The 20,466-nt window shown below is 42.9% G+C and overlaps 1 protein-coding gene across 1 annotated transcript in view; it reads left to right on the top strand.

The window, feature by feature from the left end:
- PLA1A (phospholipase A1 member A) overlaps positions 1 to 20,466 on the top strand; it is a 36,971-nt gene that overhangs the window by 14,256 nt on the left and 2,249 nt on the right. Inside the window, exons 7-11 of the mRNA XM_030204001.1 lie at positions 5,267 to 5,434; positions 9,993 to 10,082; positions 12,208 to 12,316; positions 14,294 to 14,467; positions 18,671 to 18,799. Coding sequence (XP_030059861.1) covers positions 5,267 to 5,434; positions 9,993 to 10,082; positions 12,208 to 12,316; positions 14,294 to 14,467; positions 18,671 to 18,752 — 623 coding nt within the window. The 3' untranslated portion in view covers positions 18,753 to 18,799. The remainder of the gene's footprint in view (positions 1 to 5,266; positions 5,435 to 9,992; positions 10,083 to 12,207; positions 12,317 to 14,293; positions 14,468 to 18,670; positions 18,800 to 20,466) is intronic.

The raw sequence follows: 20,466 nt of genomic DNA, 5'->3' as shown, positions 1-20,466 counted from the left end.
TGCACCCCACAATAAGGCATTTATTTTCTGCAGTGAACATGCATTAGTCCTTCCCGCAGCTTAGTACAAGGTCCCCTAAAGCTTCACAGAAAACACCTTAGGATGTGTATTTTTGTCCCTGGACACAATCAATGCCACTTCTCTCCAGCTCTCAGCTGCTCTGCCCTCAGCTCTGGTGGGATTAAATTTTAAGTATCAACCACCAAAGTGGAGGAGCAAAGAGCACTATGCACACAACAAGTCAAACAAAAAAGTAATGTGATCAACAGGACACTTCCAATCATGCCAGGAAGACGTAAATAGTTACATACAGTTTATTCCTTAAAATAGAGGATATATAAATATGTTGGCTCGACACAGCACCACGCTTTGGCCCAAGTGCCTGCCTCAGGAGTCTGTATATAGGTGGAAATCCCAAACGTAGCAAAAATACTTTAGAAACTAAAAGTGAATACAGTTTTCAAAGACTATAAATCTAAGGATCAGTCAGAGCAGTGTGCTACTGTGATTGCCCTCCCCTCCCTTCCTGCTACCTTTCTTTATTTTCTCTTTTTGTTTTTCTGGCTGTCAGCATTGTAACCAATCTCCTCTCTCTCTCTCTCTCTCTCTCTCTCTCTCTCTCTCTCTCTCTCTCTCTCTCTCTCTCTCTCTCTCTCTCTCTCTCTCTCTGGGCGCTTCAGTTCTCAGATGTATGAGAGGAAAGGCCCTGTGTATGCTTGTCACATAACTAATGCACATGACTTGTTATCTCTGCCTGTGGACAATGCGAGCATATGATTTGAGTGGAGTGGCCTAGTGCTTAGAGCAGTGAGCTGAGAACCTCACAAGCTAGACAAGTCATTCTCATTGTACATTGCGTCTGGCAAAAACCAGAAGTGCCAAGGGTGGATTGCTCCAAAGAATGAGATTTGCAAGTGATGTGTCCAATGTATAAATCTAAAAAGATTTAAATGTTAAAAAAAACCTTCACCAATGGTAGAAAGAATATAAAATTAAATTCAGCTTTCTTTGTTGCTTCTGAAAAGATAGAGTGTGAGCAATATTAAGACAGTTTTCAAAGGAATTTGCCCAGGTAACTATTTAATTAACTGGGCAAATTCCCCAGGCTGAAAACTTAGGGGTTAATATTCAAAATGATTTAACCACCAGAAATGGCTCCTGGCCAGTTAAATCAAGGCTAACTAGTCATATTCAGCAGCACTTAACTGGATAGTGCCACTGAAAATATCCGGTTAGCACCCAATGCAAAACCAGCTATTTTGGGGGCATTACAGGGGGTGGAGTCAGCCCATGGCCGGGTAAGTGCTGAATATTGGCACTTAACCGGCCAAGGTAACGCCATAAATAGGACCGTAAGCTGGATAAGTGCTGAATATCGCACTTAACTGGCTATATTTTTCCGGCGCCATATACCCAGAGATTGAATGCCAGAGCCTGGACATAACCTAGCATTGAATTCCCATGGAAAATGCCAGCAACAAAATGCTGATCACCATTGGCTGACTATCAGGTCCTTAGTGTATACAAGGGAACATTTGTGCTAATGGACTTCGCCAGCCAAAATTTTCCCCCTAAGGGAAAGACATAGAAACACAGCAACACACACACATACACAGACTGATGTTGTGCTGCTCATGTACTCGGTCAGTGCCCCAAACGCCTATGATCTACATCTGTGTGTCCATCATCATGTACAGTTCTTGTAGTTGCTGTTAGCTCTTTTACTCACACTTTACATCTCGGTCTGTCTGTATGTATGTCTGTCTCTCTCTCAATTCCTACCTCTCTCAGATGATCATTAGCTCTACTGATCCTCTCCAAGGTCATCCCAGTGCCTCTTACAGACCTCAGTCCCCTTACCTCGTGCAGAATTATCACTTGCGGAGCAGAGAAACTTCCCCTTGGTTCACCCCTTCCTTTTCTGTGACTCTAGTACTTCTGCTCCCCAGTGCCTTCCCCTTGGTGAGATCCTCTGCACAACCTCTGCTGTTAGTCACACCCTGGAAGCAGGCAGAGCAGGCTTACTCACACACATGAGAGGAACGGAGAACTGGAGCTGGAGGTTTTAAACTTTGAAAAATGTCCACCCCACCCAGACTTAAAAAAGAGCAATCAAGCTTGTCTCCTACGACACTTATCGGGACTGGATTCTAGGCACCTCTACCTTTACTGATGTTGCTTTAGAGCAGGCCCGCTTGCATCCTTAGCATCTGAATTACCGCTTTCATGCTCAGCTGGTAAAGTTGCTGATACAGATATGCAGGAGCAATTTATTTAGGCCCCTCTGGGCATTGTGGAGAGAGTTATTCCTGCTGTGGAACCAGGAGCCCTCAAAGAGTGTATTGCTGCTGGAGTGATTTCCTTCCTGGTCTGGATAATGCAGTGTTTAGGTGTTGGGAGGCGATAGGCCTTTTGTTGCTGGAGCATTTGGTTAAAGAAGATGGGACGTTTTTTACTTATCTAGATTTACAGCAAAGGTGTAACCTAGGTCAAGCGGATGTTTTGGCATACTTTCAAATGTCTCATTATATATCATCCTTGCCAAAATGAAGATTAACACTGTGATTTGGAGCCCAGTTATGGAACTTTCTGGAGGGGGATGCCTTAAACCAGCTTTATATCTCATGGTTTCATAAGGCCATATTTAGGCGTTCTCCAGTTTTGGATCATAAGGTGTTTAATACAGCTGCTCCCTCCTACCTAGCTTCAATGGATTGAGACATGGTTTTGAGTGCAGAAAACATGCCTCCAGGTTTTTTGTAGAGCCCAATCTTACTCCTCTCAGTAGTCACTGCAGTTGGGGATGACCACCCTTCAGCTGAGTGACAAGTTCTGGGGGTCGTGCTAGACTCTAGCCTTTCTTTTCAATGTCATGTGTCCCATGTGGTTAAGTCCTGCTTTTTCCACCTCTGATGTATCCAGTCTGTGAAGCATTTAATTACCCTGGATGCACTTCGCATCCTTCTTCATCCATTTGGAGTGACCTGTATAGACTAATGCGATGCTTTGCTGAGGAGTGTGGCGCCGAAGGAGATCAAATGATTGCAGCTTATTCACAATATCATGATAAAACTATTGTATGATGCTCGCAAATTTGACCATGTGAATCCTCTGCTAAGGCATGAACACTGGCTCCTAGTAGAATCCCAAATTGCCTATTAAATTTTGCTTTTGCTTTTCAAGATATTACATTCAGGGTCTCCTACTTTCTTGTTTTCTTCACTGGTGCCCTATGTATCTTCCAGAACATTATGCTCTAGCCAGCAGCAACTTCTGATTAGGCCTTTAGTTCAAGCAGCACCATTGTGTGCATTCCAGAAAATCATGTTTACTATTGTTGGGCCATCATTGTGGAATGCCCTTCCACTGGCATTATGTGAGGAGGATACTCTCTCGCTCTCACTTTAAGGTACAGCTGAAAAGATATCTGTTTCGACTAGCTTTTAGAGTATATGATTTTGGCATTGCTGGACTCCTTTGTCTTGGAGTCTGTGGATGACAACATGCAGCTATTTCTTCCGTCTCTATTCTTCTTGCTCCCTTTTCCTTTCTCCGCTTATCTCTTTACTGTCATGTTGATGGAGTTCTTTTCTATTTCTTGATTTTATGTATTGTAATCCATCTTGATGGCTTTACTTTAGGCAGACAATCAAATAAAGACAACCTTTAAACTTCACTAATCACACCGTATAGGCTTGACATACCATCCGCTGCCAAGTCTACACTACTACTGCTTTTTATTTTCTCTCACTAGCATTATGGAATTAACTCCCAAAGCAACTGTGTCTGGAGAAGTCCTACATTCTTTTCAGAGCATATCTGAACACTTTTTTTTTTCAACTGGCTTTTGACCCTTAATTACCCTTTACAGCCCTGTAGCAAGCAGATTAATCCCCTGAGTAACTATGAAATGCGAAAGACTGTGATGTGTTGTTTTTAAGACTATCTCTATTGTGTGTTTGACCTTAAGTATATTCTCTGGTATGATTGTACTCTCTTTTCAAGCTATGGAGTTCCTTTTCACTTTCTGCTAGCAAATTTTACAGTAAGTGTAAACTGTCTCGATATGTTCCGAATAGAAATAGTATAGCAAACCTAATAAATGATAAATGATCTTTAGTGAGTGATGGATAGATGGGAACGGGATTTGGGTCAACCATTCCATGCTGCGTGTATTTTGGATGCCCTTCGGGAAATTCCTAAGCAGGTCCATAGTGCGGAATTGCAAGAATGTCATTTTCAAACAGTATACAGAGCTTATTTTTATTAAAAGCCAAGCATATCATGTGGGAAGCGCAGACACCTCCTGCTGTCTGAAATGTGCAATGGAGGATAACTCGTTCCTTCATGACCTATGACAATGTAGACAAACTAAATCTTTTTGGGAAGATTTGTTCACTTTTGTCCAGTCTGTCCCTAGAGGCCATTTTGGAGTCACATTCAAAAGAGCCTTCATTTAGCTCAGTTGCAACTCGGGGAGGGAGAACACTGGGTGAAAAACTGTTTTGGGGGAAGTCGTTTGTCCTGGGGAAGAAAAGCATTCTCACTCACTGGTTGTTGTCATATGGTAGTGGAGGAATAAGCTTCATGGATTAATGTTATGGGAATCCCAAGGGGTTCATATGTCTCCAAAATGACAAAAGAGATTTCTGGTTGTTTGGAGTGCATATTTGCAGAAGATAGCTCCTAAAGCTCATAGTCAAGTTTCAAATACATTTTCACTGACAAGCTAGGGCACTTTTATAATCTGTTGGTTCTCAGGTGGGGGGAGGGGTTTTCAGTAAGGTGGGACAGATTCTTTAGATTGGGTGTTGTCTGTTTTCCTTAAGGTGTACTTTCTTGGAATTTTTTGTTGTACAGATGTCCGTGGGGTGGGGGTGGGGGTGGGGGTGGGGGGAATATGGACATGAGGTTTTCTGTTTTGTAATATTTTTCTTGTTATATGTTTCAATTTCAATAAAAATAAATAAATAAAAATGTCCAGACACTTCTGGCTACCAGACAGAAAAGCCTAACAGGGCTACCTAAACATTAGTGAATGCTATTTACCACACATCCCATTTTATGCAATGGGACCTATTTATCAATAATACATATACTTAGTTTGTATATGCCTTAATCTGGCCCTGATTGTCAAAGTTCTTTCATCTGTGTATGTAAGTCAAGATAAATAAATTCATTTTAAATCTACCAGATCTTAAGGAATTAATTTCTTATGTATTTCATATCCCAAGTTGCCAACCATATCTCTTTCATTTTCTTTCAGTATATGGCTATTTAATCTGTGACCACATGAGATCAATTAATATCTACATCAGTTCTCTGGAAAACTCGTGTCCACTTATGGCATTTCCATGCTCAAGCTACCAAAACTTCATTGATGGAGATTGTGTGGACTGTTTTAACCCCTTCCTCCTGTCCTGTCCCCAAATAGGTAAAGCATGGTATTTTTTTAAATTTACAATGGTGGCAGGAGGATAGATATGACAGAATCATATGTAAATGGAGGTCAAGGCTCTAGACCATTTCTAAATACCTGTAATCTGTACATTATTGATATTTAGTTCATGTGGAAACTCCAAAAGCCTACTGTATATATACAAAGCCTTCCTTTCTCGAACCAGAATTCACTTCAGAATCATTTGAACGTAGAAAGCGTTCAGGACTGCCAGGCCTATTTAGTTCAGTATATAAGGACCACCAGGCTCATGTCAGCTGCTCAGTTTACTTCCTGTTGCAATTACGTAGACCACAGCTGATCACTGACTTTCCCTTCATGCCTTTGCTACTAAGCCTAAGAATGCTATATCTTATCAGAGCTTAAGTTGAACACAGAGCACTAGAAATATTACAGTCAGCTGCATCTAGATAAGTTCATCCTAAAGGTTATGGGTAGTGTATGTGCCATTCCATTGGGTCAAATGTGGTGGGATATCTTGTGATCTTTTGGGGGCAAAAGAAATTCAAGGTCTCTTTGAAAGATGCCTTCATAAAGTCATATTGCTATGAGTTTTTCCTCCAGCCCAACCACTGGATTTCATGGCTCCAGATCCAGGAACAGATAGACATAAAGAGGCCGATATTCAGGCCATGGGAGGCAGCCCAGCTAACTCCCATGGTTGGCAGTGAGCCTGGATATTCAATTCCAGGTCGTTTCTGGTGACCGGCATTGAATATCCGGTTTATTTTTAGCTGGTTTAAACTTAACCAGCCAAGCCAATATTCAGCACTGGCAGGTTAAGTTTATAACGGCCAAAAATAGGCCTGCTGTTTGGGTGGCCAGATTTGGCTGCCAAACTTACCCGGCAATGTGCTGAATATTTGCAGCTAGCAGGCTATATCGTACAATATAGCTGGTTAACCGATATGCGCTGACTGCAAATATTCAGCAGGAGATAACCAACTATCCCTCACAGAATATTCGTGGATAGCCGGTTAAGGAGTTCTTTTACTAAGGTGCGCTAAAAAAATGGCCTGGGCGCATGTTTTGGCTGCACGCAGAATCATTTTTCAGCGCACCTGTAAAAAAATGCCTTTTGGGGGGGCTGAAAATTGGCACGCGTCCATTTTGGGTCTGAGACTTTACCGCCAGCCATTGACTTAGCGGTAAGGTCTCATTCATTAATCAGGTGGTAATGGTCAATGTGCATTCAAATGCCAATTACTGCCCGCATGCCAGAACATTTTCTGACATGCGTAGGGGATGCGTGTCAAAAATGAAATTATCGCCCGGGCCACATGGTAGCTGGGCGATAACTCAGAATTGACGCTTACACGGCTTAGTAAAAGGACATGAAAGTGCTATTTAACCAACCAGGAGCTGTTCCTGGCTGTTCAAATAGCACTGACTATCAGGGGGAAGGTGAATGTTTCTCAGCACAGTTTGAGCTAGTGAAGAGAGGATAGCTCCTCAAAGCCAGTCAAGAAATGGTCCAATAAAAAAGGTATCGCCTACTATTCTTTGCCAACTTTTATTTCCAGTGCAGTCATGTACACAAAAGAAAACATGCTAATCAGTGAGTCATTGCCAAGGTATCCATGCTTATCAACAAATATCATATCTGTGTCATCCCTTCATTCTATAACAGGGCACCAAAATTTAACCTCCTTTGGCATGCTTAAATATATATAATAGTGCCGTCCACATGGGAAAACGTACACTTACACACGTGAATGGCAGTAGCAAGCCTAATTGTTATTCTATAATTATGCACGAAAATGACTTTAATGCATAATTACTAGGGAGTGGTCACAGGGGAGGGACATGGGCAGGCCATAGGTGGCGCCAAAGTTTATACATGTAAGTTACAGAATACAGTATAGTCTCATTTATCCAACCTTCACTAATCTGATCATCTGACATTTCCAACAGCCCCCCCCCCCCCCCCCGATGACATCATTGTGTTGCCTTTAAGAAGTGCACAGGTTCTCGTCCTGTTTTTCAGCTTCACATACTGGTTGTTGGTTAGTATTAATAAACTAGTAAAAAAGGCCCGTTTCTGACACAAATGAAACGGGCGCTAGCAAGGTTTTCCTCGGAGTGTGTATGTTTGGGAGAGTGTCTGTGAGAGTGACTGTGTGAGAGTCAGAGTGAAAGTGTGAGTGTGTGAGAGAGAGAGTGAGTCTGGGTGTGAGAATGACAGTGTGTGCAAGTGTGTATGTGAGACACAGTGTGTGTGTGTGTGTGTGTGTGTGTGTGTGTGTGTGTGTGTGTGTGTGTGTGTGTGTGCGAGAGAGAGAGTGTGTGTGAGACACAAATTCTCTGTGAGAGTGAGTGTATGAGACCAAGCGAGTGTGTGAGTGACTGTGTGGCACATAGAGAGTGAATGTGATACATTGTGAGACAGAGTGTGTGAGAGTGAGAGTCAGAAAGACATTGTATATGAGAGAGAGAGTGTGAGCCTTGCCCTCCCAATCCATGCCCATCTGTCCCCTGCCCCCTCCATTCATCCTTTTCCAGCAATTCCCCTCTCTCCCTGAGCCCTGCCCTCCCAATCCATGCCCATCCATGCTCCTCTGTCACCTGCCCCCTCCATTCATCCCTATCCAGCAATTCCCCTCTCTCCCTGAGCCCTGCCCTCCCAATCCATGCCCATCCATGCTCCTGTCACCTGCCCCCTCCATTCATCCCTATCCAGCAATTGCCCTCTCTCCCTGAGCCCTGTCCTGCAATCCATATCCATCCATGCCCATCTGTCCCCTCCATTCATCCCTATCCAGCAATTCCCCTCTCTCCCTGAGCCCTGTCCTGAAATCCATATCCATCCATGCCCATCTGTCCCCTCCATTCATCCCTATCCAGCAATTCCCCTCTCTCCCTGAGCCCTGCCCTCCCAATCCATGCCCATCCATGCTCCTGTCACCTGCCCCCTCCATTCATCCCTATCCATCAATTCCCCTCTCTCCCTGAGCCCTGCTTTGCAATCCATATCCATCCATGCCCATCTGTCCCCTCCATTCATCCCTATCCAGCAATTCCCCTCTCTCCCTGAGCCCTGCCCTGCAATCCATATCCATCCATGCCCATCTGTCCCCTCCATTCATCCCTATCCAGCAATTCCCCTCTCTCCCTGAGCCCTGTCCTGAAATCCATATCCATCCATGCCCATCTGTCCCCTCCATTCATCCCTATCCAGCAATTCCCCTCTCTCCCTGAGCCCTGTCCTGAAATCCATATCCATCCATGCCCATCTGTCCCCTCCATTCATCCCTATCCAGCAATTCCCCTCTCTCCCTGAGCCCTGCCCTCCCAATCCATGCCCATCCATGCTCCTGTCACCTGCCCCCTCCATTCATCCCTATCCAGCAATTCCCCTCTCTCCCTGAGCCCTGCTTTGCAATCCATATCCATCCATGCCCATCTGTCCCCTCCATTCATCCCTATCCAGCAATTCCCCTCTCTCCCTGAGCCCTGCCATCCCAATCCATGCCCATCCATGCTCCTCTGTCCCCTGCCCCCTCCATTCATCCTTTTCCAGCAATTCCCCTCTCTCCCTTCCATGACCCCCCCTCGCATCCATGCTCTTCTCTCTCCCATGTCCCAGCCTGTCCCGCCCTCTTCTCCCCCCCCCCTTCGCATCCTTGCTGTCGTTTCTTCTCTGCCCTCCCGCTCCCATTGTTCAACTGCCCACCCTCTTCTCTCCCCCCAACATCCCTTTTCTTTTTTTTTTCTTTTTAAATTTACCTCCGTGGCGGCGGTTCTGGCAGCGCAGCGTCAGGGAAGGAGGCGGCGCTCCCGACATCTAGCCTTCCCTTCGCTGTGTTCCGCCTTCTTCTGACGTCATCCTTGACGTCAGAAGAAGGCGGAACACAGTGAAGGGAAGGCTAGAGACTTTTTTTTCCGCCCTCGACATCATGACGTTTGCCCTCGACATCATGATGTTTGACGCGAGGGCGGGGCAGAGACGGCTGGCAGCCTGGCTGGCTTCACACCATGAATCCACGAACCCTTCAGGGAGTGTTTGAGTGACTTCAGAATGTTGTCTTCAGAATGTTCACGGTGCATTTTATTATATTAGATAATATTTTAAATACAGATACCATTCGCCAGTTCTTTATGCATAAATATGTTTTCCATGCATTTTCTAAGGGGTTACCATTGTTTTCTGTATTATCCAACTTTTCACTTATCTGACAACATCTCGATCCTGCTTACGTCAAATAATCAAGACTATACTGTAGTGTAATTTACATGCACGAGTGTCACATTTAGGTGTTAGTATTTACATGAGCCATAGACCAGTCGAAAATTTGCGTTGCCTAAATTTTGGCAGGTCGATGCAGCATTACACTAGTATTTCTATAGGAACACTTATGCGTTGCTCACTACCCACAAAAATATAGCACCCCATTATAGAACTGTCTCTTATGTGTTTTCTATTCCCCCACATTTGAACCAGTGAGGATTCGACGGGTGAGCAATTGCATCTCTTACTTCTGAGGAATGATATAAAAGTCAGTATGTATACAATTGCTTTTCTACTTTTTTGTAGGATTATTGGATCGTGGAGGAATTGAAATGGCATCGCTTCCGAGAGGAGTTCAGGTGTTCATGATGACCAAATCTGGAGAACCATACTGTGGTGGGTGGCAAACTTGGCAAAAAAAAAAAAAGCAAACCTTTCATGGTTAAAAGATGAGAACAGCCTAGAGAATTTAGAAATGTGTCGTGTCACTAGCTAAGAGTACCAAAAATGAGAACAGACAGAATACCTTAACCAAAGGACAGTGTAATACTAATATTTCTGGTCACTAAGGGGGTAATTCTATAAAGATGATAACCACTTATGTGTATAAGGGAAAGGGAATAGGCTTTGTATATAATATGTAAACCACTTTCTGTAGTTACAATCAAAGCGGTTTATATATTATATACAGCCAACCACAATGTCCAAGACCAAGTTTAATCTTCAAACAAGTAGTGCTGACACAATAAACCCAACACAGTCCGTTTTTCGACATACAGAGCCTTTGTCAGGGGTTCTTAATAAAAAATAAAACAAATAATTGAAAATATGAATATAAATTTGTAAAAAATATGTAAAATATGCATATACAGAGCACAAATTAAAACTGGGAGATGGAACAACTAATCAAAAACTGAGAAATATATATAGTACAGCTGGATGAAAATGACAACGCAAGAAACATTGTACTGGTTACTGCTGGGTTAGTGCAGGAGCCCTTACCGCCACCTTAATGGGTGCTTCACTTGCCGCACGGGCATTTTCTCAAGAAATGAAAGACCTACCTTTTACCAGCTGTGGTAAAAGGGGGCCTGACATGTCAAAAACACGCACCAATGCCATCGCTGGCCCCCTTTTGCTGCAGCTTGGTAAAAGGGGTCCTAAATGATTCTGCCTTAGTCAGCAAGCAACCTCTAGCAGGCAGTTTTGGAGAGGAGTTAAATCGATGGATCGCAGATCAATATTTCCCTCTAAGGGGTTCTAATTTTGAAAATTAAAGAAACCATTTTACATACAGGTACTCCTTCAATTATGGTTAAATATGACCCTCACTAAAGTAGCGGATCCAAAATGTTGAGCATGGCCAATTTTTCATGTCATGGGTCCATAAGCAGTCTAAAAAAGTTACATGTTTGAACTTTCGTAGCTTTTTTATTTATTTTTTACTTTTTCACATAAAAGGATAGGGTTTGGATTGTCGTGTTACAAATTGTTTGCTCTAACAGAATTCATTAAAATCTCATTTTCTGTTTCTGGTGATTTTTAGTCACCTTTTCCCAGAGGTGGTCACAAATAGGCCCGAGACATGCAGAGAGGTCTTCTACACCTAGTTAATCAATGCTGGATAAGGAGCTATCTCATTCTCAGAAGATGTTGCATTCTAGGCTGACAGCTAGAATAATTGTTAATTGGTCTTTTTCAGCCATCACTCACTATGGGGCAGTATTGGATTTGGAGGGCTCCACCAGGCAACTGTAATCTCCATTTATCACATATAGATTAGTGCATGTTACTTTGAGTTAAGCACATTGTAGAGAAACAGACCCCACTGAGGATGGGGATTGCAGTATTTAACATGCGCTAAATCACATGTGTTCTTTGTCATGAAAAAAGTACTTGCAGAAAGAGCAGGTACTAATGTCTGTGGAGACTCTTACCTGGCCAAGTATATGAAGAGAAAATACATATAGATTTTCTTTTTGGGAACAGATACAAAACCTGTGGGTAAACACACAGTTTAGAAAATTACCTTCTTAATACTTGCCACATCACACATTTTGCTAAAGAAATTAATCAAACTATCAAGAATGCGAGCTATTTAGGGGTGAATTCTATATATAAAACACCCAAAAAATTGGGGCTGAAAAAAACGTTATTCTATGAATTGCGCTTAAAGGTAGGTGCGGTTTATAGAATAGTGCTTATGCCTGGGAATTGCACCTAACTTTAGGCGTGGCCTTTGCACCAACTGAAACATGGTACAAATCTTATTCTATAACTATCCACATAAATTTTAGGAGTGCCCCATTCCACCCATGACCCTCCCATTTCCATGCCCCCTTTTTGAAATGACGTGTAAAATTTAGGTGTGGATCCCACGCCTAAATTTAAGCACATATATTGCATTGGCCCCAGAATTGCTGCTTAGTTTCTGCTGTACTTATTCCCACAACACCAATGTTAATGAAGCACTTGTACAAGATGTTGTTATAAATCCTTTTTTGTCTCCCTTAATTATCAGTGTATCACAGCCTGGTTGAGTTTAAGTTGCAGGAAACCAGAGAAACAGACACCAGGATTGAGATCACATTCCACAGCAGAAATTCCACCACAACCATTAGAGTCAACATGTGAGTTTCTTGTCTCCTCTTTCCCTTCTTGCTAATTACTCAGACCACGAATCCCTATTCTAGTGGTTCCCATATCTGTCCTGGGGATCTCCAACCATTCATGTTTTCAGGATATCAACAAAGAGCATAAGTAAGACAGGAGTTTCTGGGATTGCGTACCAGGACTCTAGCACTTGGATCTACATTTTTCCTGTGGTTCCCGTGTGTATGTATTATGGGGATTCAGGTAAAAAATTACTTATTATAGTTTATTGTGGCTAAGGAAAAATTACATATAGCTGTATGATGTCCAAGAATGAAGCAAAACAGCAAAGATGCCTCAAAAGCAATGGACGACGCTTCAGATAAGAAAAACTTTAATAAAGATGATGAATCAATTTGTTGTTTAAATGCACAGATGAAGAAAAATATCTTCACTGGATGATCTTATTTGATACATGAGACTCCTGATGAAGGCCTAGCTGGTCGAAATACAGCTGTGTTGAGTCTCCACCATCCTTAATAAACAGTTTTTCTTATCTGAAGCATCGTCCATTGCTTTTGAGACATCTTCGCTGTTTTGCTTCATACTGTATACTTTTGCAGAAATTTTATTTATTTATTTATTAGGATTTATTTACCGCCTTTTTGAAGGAATTCACTCAAGGCGGTGTACAGTAAGAATAGATCAAACATGAGCAATAGGCAATTACAACAGTAAAAATATTCAAAAACAATACAAAGTATAGTATGGTATACTACTTATGATGTCAACACAATACGTAATAGAACATTATAATTGATAGTGAAGGGTAAAGCAAAGATGTAACATATAGACAGGTAAGAAAGTAGAAAGAGTTAGAAACTAAGATGATTGATTTAAAGAAAGTTGCATATGAGGTCAGAGAAATAGTTAAATATTTTCTCAGCTAGGGTAGAAGTGGATAAACATTTGTTTCTTCTGTGTGTACATTGATATCCAAGAATACCATGGTAAAGGTTGGGTGGAGACAATGAGTGGTATTTAATATCTCCTTTCGGGTAACTTTATTTTGTACCCATATTGCTTCCTGTTAAATTTCAGAATTTCTTGTCTCATTTCTATTATTGTGGGCAAAGATTAGATTAGATTTTTCCTATTTGTATGATGATGTACATTATTTTGATTTTCTTTTGTTTTTTTCCTGAATTTCTATTGTCGCAATATTATATTGCGATTGTATTTGAAAAATTCATAAATCAAACAATTTTTTAAAAAAAAGAAAGTTTGCATATACTGTCTCATGCATATTGAATGTAATTATCCTGAAAACCCAACTGGCTGGGGGTCTCCAAGGACAGGTTTGGAGACCACTGCTCTATACACATCACCTTCTTTTATATGCACTAGTGCCCTGGTTTTGTTTTCTTAGGGCCTCTTTTACTAAACTGCACTAGCGAATCCCACGTGGCAAATGAGAGGAAGCCCATTCTCTATCTATAGGCTTCCTCTCATTTGCCGCACCGGGAGTTGCTAGTGCGGTTTAGTAAAAGAGGCCCTTAAGTTGTTTGGTTTGTTTTAGAATTATTAAAAGCAAAGACTCCCCATGTACACAATGGTATTCTCACTCTGCTGCAATACTTTTAATAAGGTAAATGTGAAGACAGCAAAACAGTTAAAAAGAACTGGACAGTGTACATGACCATCCTTACAGAAATGCAGTATTTTGGGCGCCTATATTTGTCTACTTATTGTGGCTGTACCTTACAATACCTGGTATCAAGGAGAGCCACGGAGCCAAGTATTTTCCTTAGCTCATGACAACTACATTCTATCAGCTCTAGGAGGAACTACTATCACTGATTAACACATCAGAGAGAGCTTATGGAGGCAACAGCAAATATAGCATGATGAGCAGGAGAGGGAAAATAAGAGACCTTGCTGGGAAAAAAATAGATAGTTATTCCAGCAGAAACAAGAAGAAGGCACTTTACCTGATCAATTCATTTTTCTTTCAGTCCTAAAGGTGGCCATCTTGGCAAAGGAATTGTTGGCCATGATGTTCCACTATGCCAGGTAGATACTGTTGAACTAAAACTTTTAGGAAAGAAATCCATGCCAATGTTTTGGAAGAGAACAGAGGCTCAGGTGACTGGCAACTTTTGTACTGCAGAGCTGCCCATGCATAACAGGTAAGAAAGAACATTCCTGAACACACTTCCAGGTTTATAGAACTGGTAACAGTCTTTGTGTTGTATGTATATTTGCTTAAATTTGGCAAAGTATAGAATTGTTTTCCTCAGGTTAGGTCTTTACACCTTTGGATTCAGCATCTCTCCCTCCATCCCATTGTCCAGCATCTCCCCTGGCCTAGCCTCTCTGCCCCCTATCTTTGTCTGGTATTGCTCCCTCTCCCTCCTCCTGGCACTCCTATAAACTTTACATGGGTTTCCATCACCAGCAGCATGAAAACTTTGGGTAATTGGTTATATAAAAAATGTGCGATGATTGTAAACATTGGGGTATATAAAAATGTGCGATGATTATAAACATTGGGATACACAATTTAGACCATTAAGGTCTATGAATGTCCCTTGAAAATATTATTCACCCACAATCTGGAGTGTCGTTTAATGTCCTGTTATGATCAATTAATAATCTTTTGACTAATGATAACAGTTCTAAAAATGTAACAACTGCTATCTAAATATAAGCAAAACAATTTTATTCAATTATTTAACTTTAAATCAAGTGCATAATACTAGTGACCATACTATCATTCACTCACTCTCTCATACTGCCCTCTATATCAGTATACAATGGTGCTTGCTGAAAAAGACATTAAACATGCATAATGACCTAAACTAATACACATGCAAAACTGCCTCTGAATAAACTCTGCATTTACTGCTTAATGCTTAAAAGTTCTAAACAACGCCTCAAGGCAGTCCTCTTTAATCCTCTTTACAAGTTCCTGCAGATCTATAAAGGTCGTTGAAAAAAACAGTCTGTTGTAAATGTCTCTCCAATGGCTGAATGAAAAGACTGTTGTAATTGTCTCTACACCAAAAAAAATGAATCTACATGTCCTGTAGATTCACACTTATCTTCCACAGCATTTTCACTGGTTGATACTGTGATTAGACAGGGGTAGCTGCTGATGTCATCAACCAATGCCCAGAGGCAACAAAACACACACTCCAAATGCATCTCAGCTTACTCCATGAACTCTGTATTCTTGCCCTTTCAGGGGAATCACCTTGCTTGTCTCCACCTGCTGCTCTCAAGATCTTAAACACAGATCTAATGCCCAACGCGTTTCGCCAAACGGCGTCCTCAGGGGCTTGATCTCATTGCGACGTACGCCAGCTTAGACACCCATTAGGGAAGCAGGAGACTCGGCTATGCTCCTCCCTCATTCTGAGCATGCCCAGAAACATGAGCATATAAAATTACATTCTAAGTAGTTACAAATTTGTTTTTTGGTGATATATAATGGTTACACTCTGGTGATTCACAAAAATACATGATACATCATTTTCCCAGAGATTTTTTATATTACAATTTCCTCTCAATTTAGATGTTGGTGACCACTGTGCATTAGACATTTGCTTCACTGTCTGAATCTCAACATAAGATTAAGCAATACTAGGGTCAATATTCAACTGTCGACGTTATTCCCAGATATTCAAAGCCAAAACCTGTGTGGGCTTCAGTTTTGAATATCTGGTTATTTTTAAGCTGGTTAATACATGGAGGGCCATTTTCAATATGACGTCTAAGTCAACTTTAGACGTTTTGCAAAAAAATGTCCAAAATCTGAATAGGAAAGAAGTTCATTTTCAAGAAAGAAAAATGTCTACCTTTTGCTTTCGAAAATACTGTTTCTAGCAAGGTTTTGTGCTTTGAACATTTTGTTTTTTGGTCCATTAAAAAAAAAAAGGTCCAAGTGAAAAATGTAAACAATCAAGCCATTGGGATGTAGGAGGGGCCAGCATTTTTAGTAGACTGGTCTCCCAGACATCCCAGGAGATAAATGGGGCACTCTAGAGGGCACTACAGTGGACTTCAAAAACATGCTCCCAGGTACACATCTCACCGTTGCTCCCTTATCTTATCTGCTGAGACCCCAAAACCCACTGCCCACAACTATACACAACTACAATAGCCCTTATGGGTGAAGGAGGCACCTATATGTGGGTACAGTGGGTTTCTGGTGAGTTTGGGATGGCTCACAGTTTCCCCCACAAATGTGACAGGAAGAGAGAAATAGGGATCAGAGTCTCCCACTCCATGGTGCACTGCACTGACCACTACACTACTCCAGGGACCTGCATGCTGCTCTAATAGACCTGGCTCTAACATCTGAGGCTGTCATAAAGGCTGCTAAATTATATTTGTATTCACATTTGTGGGGGTGGGAGGGGATCCGTGCAGGGGCATAGCCAGACCTCGAGATGGGAGGGGGCCAGAGCCCAAGGTGGGGGAGGCACATATTGGTCACTGCCCTGCCGCGGCCCTCCTCGACCGCCGTCCCCTCCTCCGCCTCACTGCTGCCCCCTCCTCTGCCTCACCACCCTGCCACTCCCCACCCACTGCCGCCGCTATACATCTTGGCTGGCGGGGGTCCCCAACCCCCGCCAGCTGAAGCACCACCACCACAAATACCTTGGCTGGCAGGGGTCCCCAACCCCCGCTAGCTGAAGACTTTGTCCGTTGTTGGTCTCCGGTGCCGCTGCATTGCCTGCCCTGATGTCTCTTCCCCTCACGTCCGGCATGTGAGGGGAAGAGAGAGCAAGGCAGGCAATGTGGCAACAGCGCTGCAAACCAGCACTGGACGAAGTCTTCAGCTGGCGGAGTTTGGGGACCCCCCACCAGCCAACCATGGGTCTAGAGCGAATTTGTGGGGAGCCAGGCCCCCATGGCCCCAAGTTGCTACGCCACTGGATCCGTGACCACTGGGGGGGTATTGGTGGGGTCACCCCTGATTCCCTGCAGTGGTCATTTGGTCATTTAGGGCACCCTTTTGTGCCTTATTTGTTATAAAAGCAGGTCTAGTTCAAAACATCTTAGTTTTAGTCCTGGACACGTTTGTTTTGTTCCATTATGGCTGAAAAACGTCTGAGTGTTAGGAACGCCCAGATCCCACCCTTTACACACCCCTGACATGCCCCTTTGTGATTTGAACGCACTTCTGACGGACTTCATAGAAAAACATTTAAAAAATTGGTTTTGAAAATACCAATTTGCACGTTTTTGTAAGAAAAACGTCCAAATGCAGATTTATGTCACTTTTTGGACGTTTTTCTCTTTTGAAAATGAGCTCCATAGCCACTTTAAGTCAATATTCAGCACTTAAGCAAACATGAGTTAGTGCGTAAAGATAGGACAGACATTTATGCAGTCCCATTTTGCAGTAAACCTGGCTGCTTAAGTGCTCAATATCAGCACCTAAGTGGCCAAGTGCTGACTCCGCCCCCGGAACACCCCCAAGATAGTCAACTTTGTGTTCAACACTAACCACAATTTTCAGCGGCACTTAGCCGGTTAAGTGCCACTGAATATAGTGGCTAGACCTGACCAATCGATTACACCAGTCAGCGTCCAGCTAAGGGGTCCTTTTACTAAGTTGCGCTGAAAAATGGCCTGCGGTAGTGTAGGCGCATGTTTTGAGCGTGCGCAGATCCATTTTTCATGCCCTTTTTAAATTTTTGCTGAAAATGGACGTGCAGCAAAATTAAAATTGGTGCACATCCATTTTGGGTCCGAGACCTTACCACCAGCCATTGACTTAGTGGTAAAGTTTCATTTGGTACCCGGATGGTAATGACCTACACGCTTCAAATGCCACTTGGCACGCGTAGCAGACGCATGTCAGGAAATAAAAATTATTTCTCAGACACATGTATTGGACGCACACCAAAAATGAATTTACCACAAGAGCCACGCAGTAGCCGGGCAGTAACTCCAAATTGGATACGCACAGACGCTTACGCGGCTTAGTAAAAGGGCTCCTAAATTGTTTTGAATATGGGGCCCACTGTGTTTTAGAGAGCAAAATTGTCTCATTTTGTAAGGCAGGTGCTCCTGAAGATATATTTTTACCCTTATTTCACTCATCCACAAAGAAGCTTGTATATATATAATGCACATGCATACAATGTATCCATTCTAGAAGCTATCCTCATTTTTTCTGATATTTTTATTTGGTTTGCTGTACATAGAAAACTTGAGGACATAAATATACCTTTTAAAGAAACATTTGTCAGATCTTGCCCCTAGTTAGTTCTTTGAAAGGTATGGCCCTGTGTTTTCACATGCTGGCTCTTTATATAAACGGTTAGTACAAGTAATAACCTTTATCTGTAACTGGTATGTGTCTGCTTCTTTTGCAGTGAGAAGACATTGTGCCTATCTGAAAGCCTGTTCCTGATAGAGAACCACCCAGTCCATCATGTTTTGGCCATGAAATGCTAGTCACACACTTTTCTCTTAAAGAATGGCAGAGATAGGCAGGTGCTGAGGTGAAAAACTAATCGTACCTTCTATTATAGACATTATTTCTGCATTATCAGCTACTTCTACAAACATGTGGCAACAGTTCAGAATGTAAAGTACTGTATCTCTTTAATTATAGCTATTCATAGTATCATGGACAAGTGGGGAAAGCATGCAGAATATGGTGCATGGAATTCTTTCCAACCCCCCTATGTGTGAGAGTATGTGTGTGTGTGTGTGGCTGTCCTATGTGTGTGTTTAACCTGGAGGGAAGAGGAAGAGGAGAAGTTTGAAAAAAAAGCAGTGGTTTGAAAAGAATAATAAAATGAAACTAAACCCCCTGTTTACAAAGCCACACAGCAATGCCGACACAGCCCATTCAAATGAATGGGCTGCATCAGTATTACCGCATCAGCAGCAGCCGCTAGCACTGTTTTGTAGACAGGGGGTAAGTGTAATAATAATATGAAACTATTAGAAGTCACTGCCAACAGATTTCAAAAGATGAATTTTACAGTTTAACTAACTTCCCAGGGCAAAAGGGATTAGCTGACAGTACACATGGAGGTGCATAATCGAACGGGGATGATCATCTCTAAGGGCGTCCATCTCTAAGGACGTTCCGGCGAAGGGGCGGGGAAACCCATATTATCGAAACAAGATGGACGTCCATCTTTCGTTTCGATACTACGGTCGGGGACGCCCAAATCTCAACATTTAGGTCGATCTTAGAGATGGTCGTCCCCAGTTTTCAGCAATAATGGAAACCAAGGACGCCCATCTCAAAAACGACCAAATCTAAGCCATTTGGTCATGGGAGGAGCCAGCATTCATAGTGCACTGGTCCCCCTGACATGCCAGGACACCAACCAGGCACCCTAGGGGGCACTGCAGTGGACTTCAGAAATTGCTCCCAGGTGCATAGCTTCCTTATCTTGGGTGCTGAGCCCCCCAACCCCCCCCCCCAAAACCCACTCCCCACAACTGTACACCACTACCATAGCCCTTAGGGATGAAAGGGGGCACCTACATGTGGGTACAGTGGGTTTCGGGTGGGTTTTGGAGGGCTCACATTTACCACCACAAGTGTAACAGGTAGGGGGGGATTGGTCTGGGTCCACCTGCCTGAAATGCACTGCACCCACTAAAAAGTGCTCCAGGGACCTGCATATTGCTGTGATGGAGCTGGGTATGACATTTGAGGCTGGCATAGAGGCTGGAAAAAATGTTTTTTGTTTTTTTTTTTTTTGGTGGGAGAGGGTTGGTGACCACTGGGGGAGTAAGGGGAGGTCATCCCCGATTCCCTCCGGTGGTCATCTGGTCAGTTCAGGCACCTTTTCGAGGCTTGGTCGTGAAAAAAAAGGGAGCAAGTAAAGTCGACCAAATGATCATGAGGGACGCCCTTCTTTTTCCATTATCAGCCAAGGACGCCCATCTCTTAACCACGTCCACGTCCTGCCTTTGGTACACTGCCGACACGCCCCCGTGAACTTTGGTCATTCCCACGATGGAAAGCAGTTGAGGACACCCAAAATCGGCTTTCGATTATGCCGATTTGGGCGACCCTGAGAGAAGGACGCCCATCTCCCGATTTATGTCGAAGATGGGCGTCCTTCTCTTTCGAAATTGCCCCTGATGGTGAACATCAAGAAAGGTCTGTGGTTCAGTCAGTGGGTTTCACAGTAGAATTACA

The sequence above is a fragment of the Microcaecilia unicolor genome, chromosome 5, assembly GCF_901765095.1.
Source record: "Microcaecilia unicolor chromosome 5, aMicUni1.1, whole genome shotgun sequence".
Taxonomy (NCBI): domain Eukaryota; kingdom Metazoa; phylum Chordata; class Amphibia; order Gymnophiona; family Siphonopidae; genus Microcaecilia; species Microcaecilia unicolor.
Note: the sequence above shows the minus strand (reverse complement) of the source record. Positions and strands in the feature narration are given on the sequence as shown.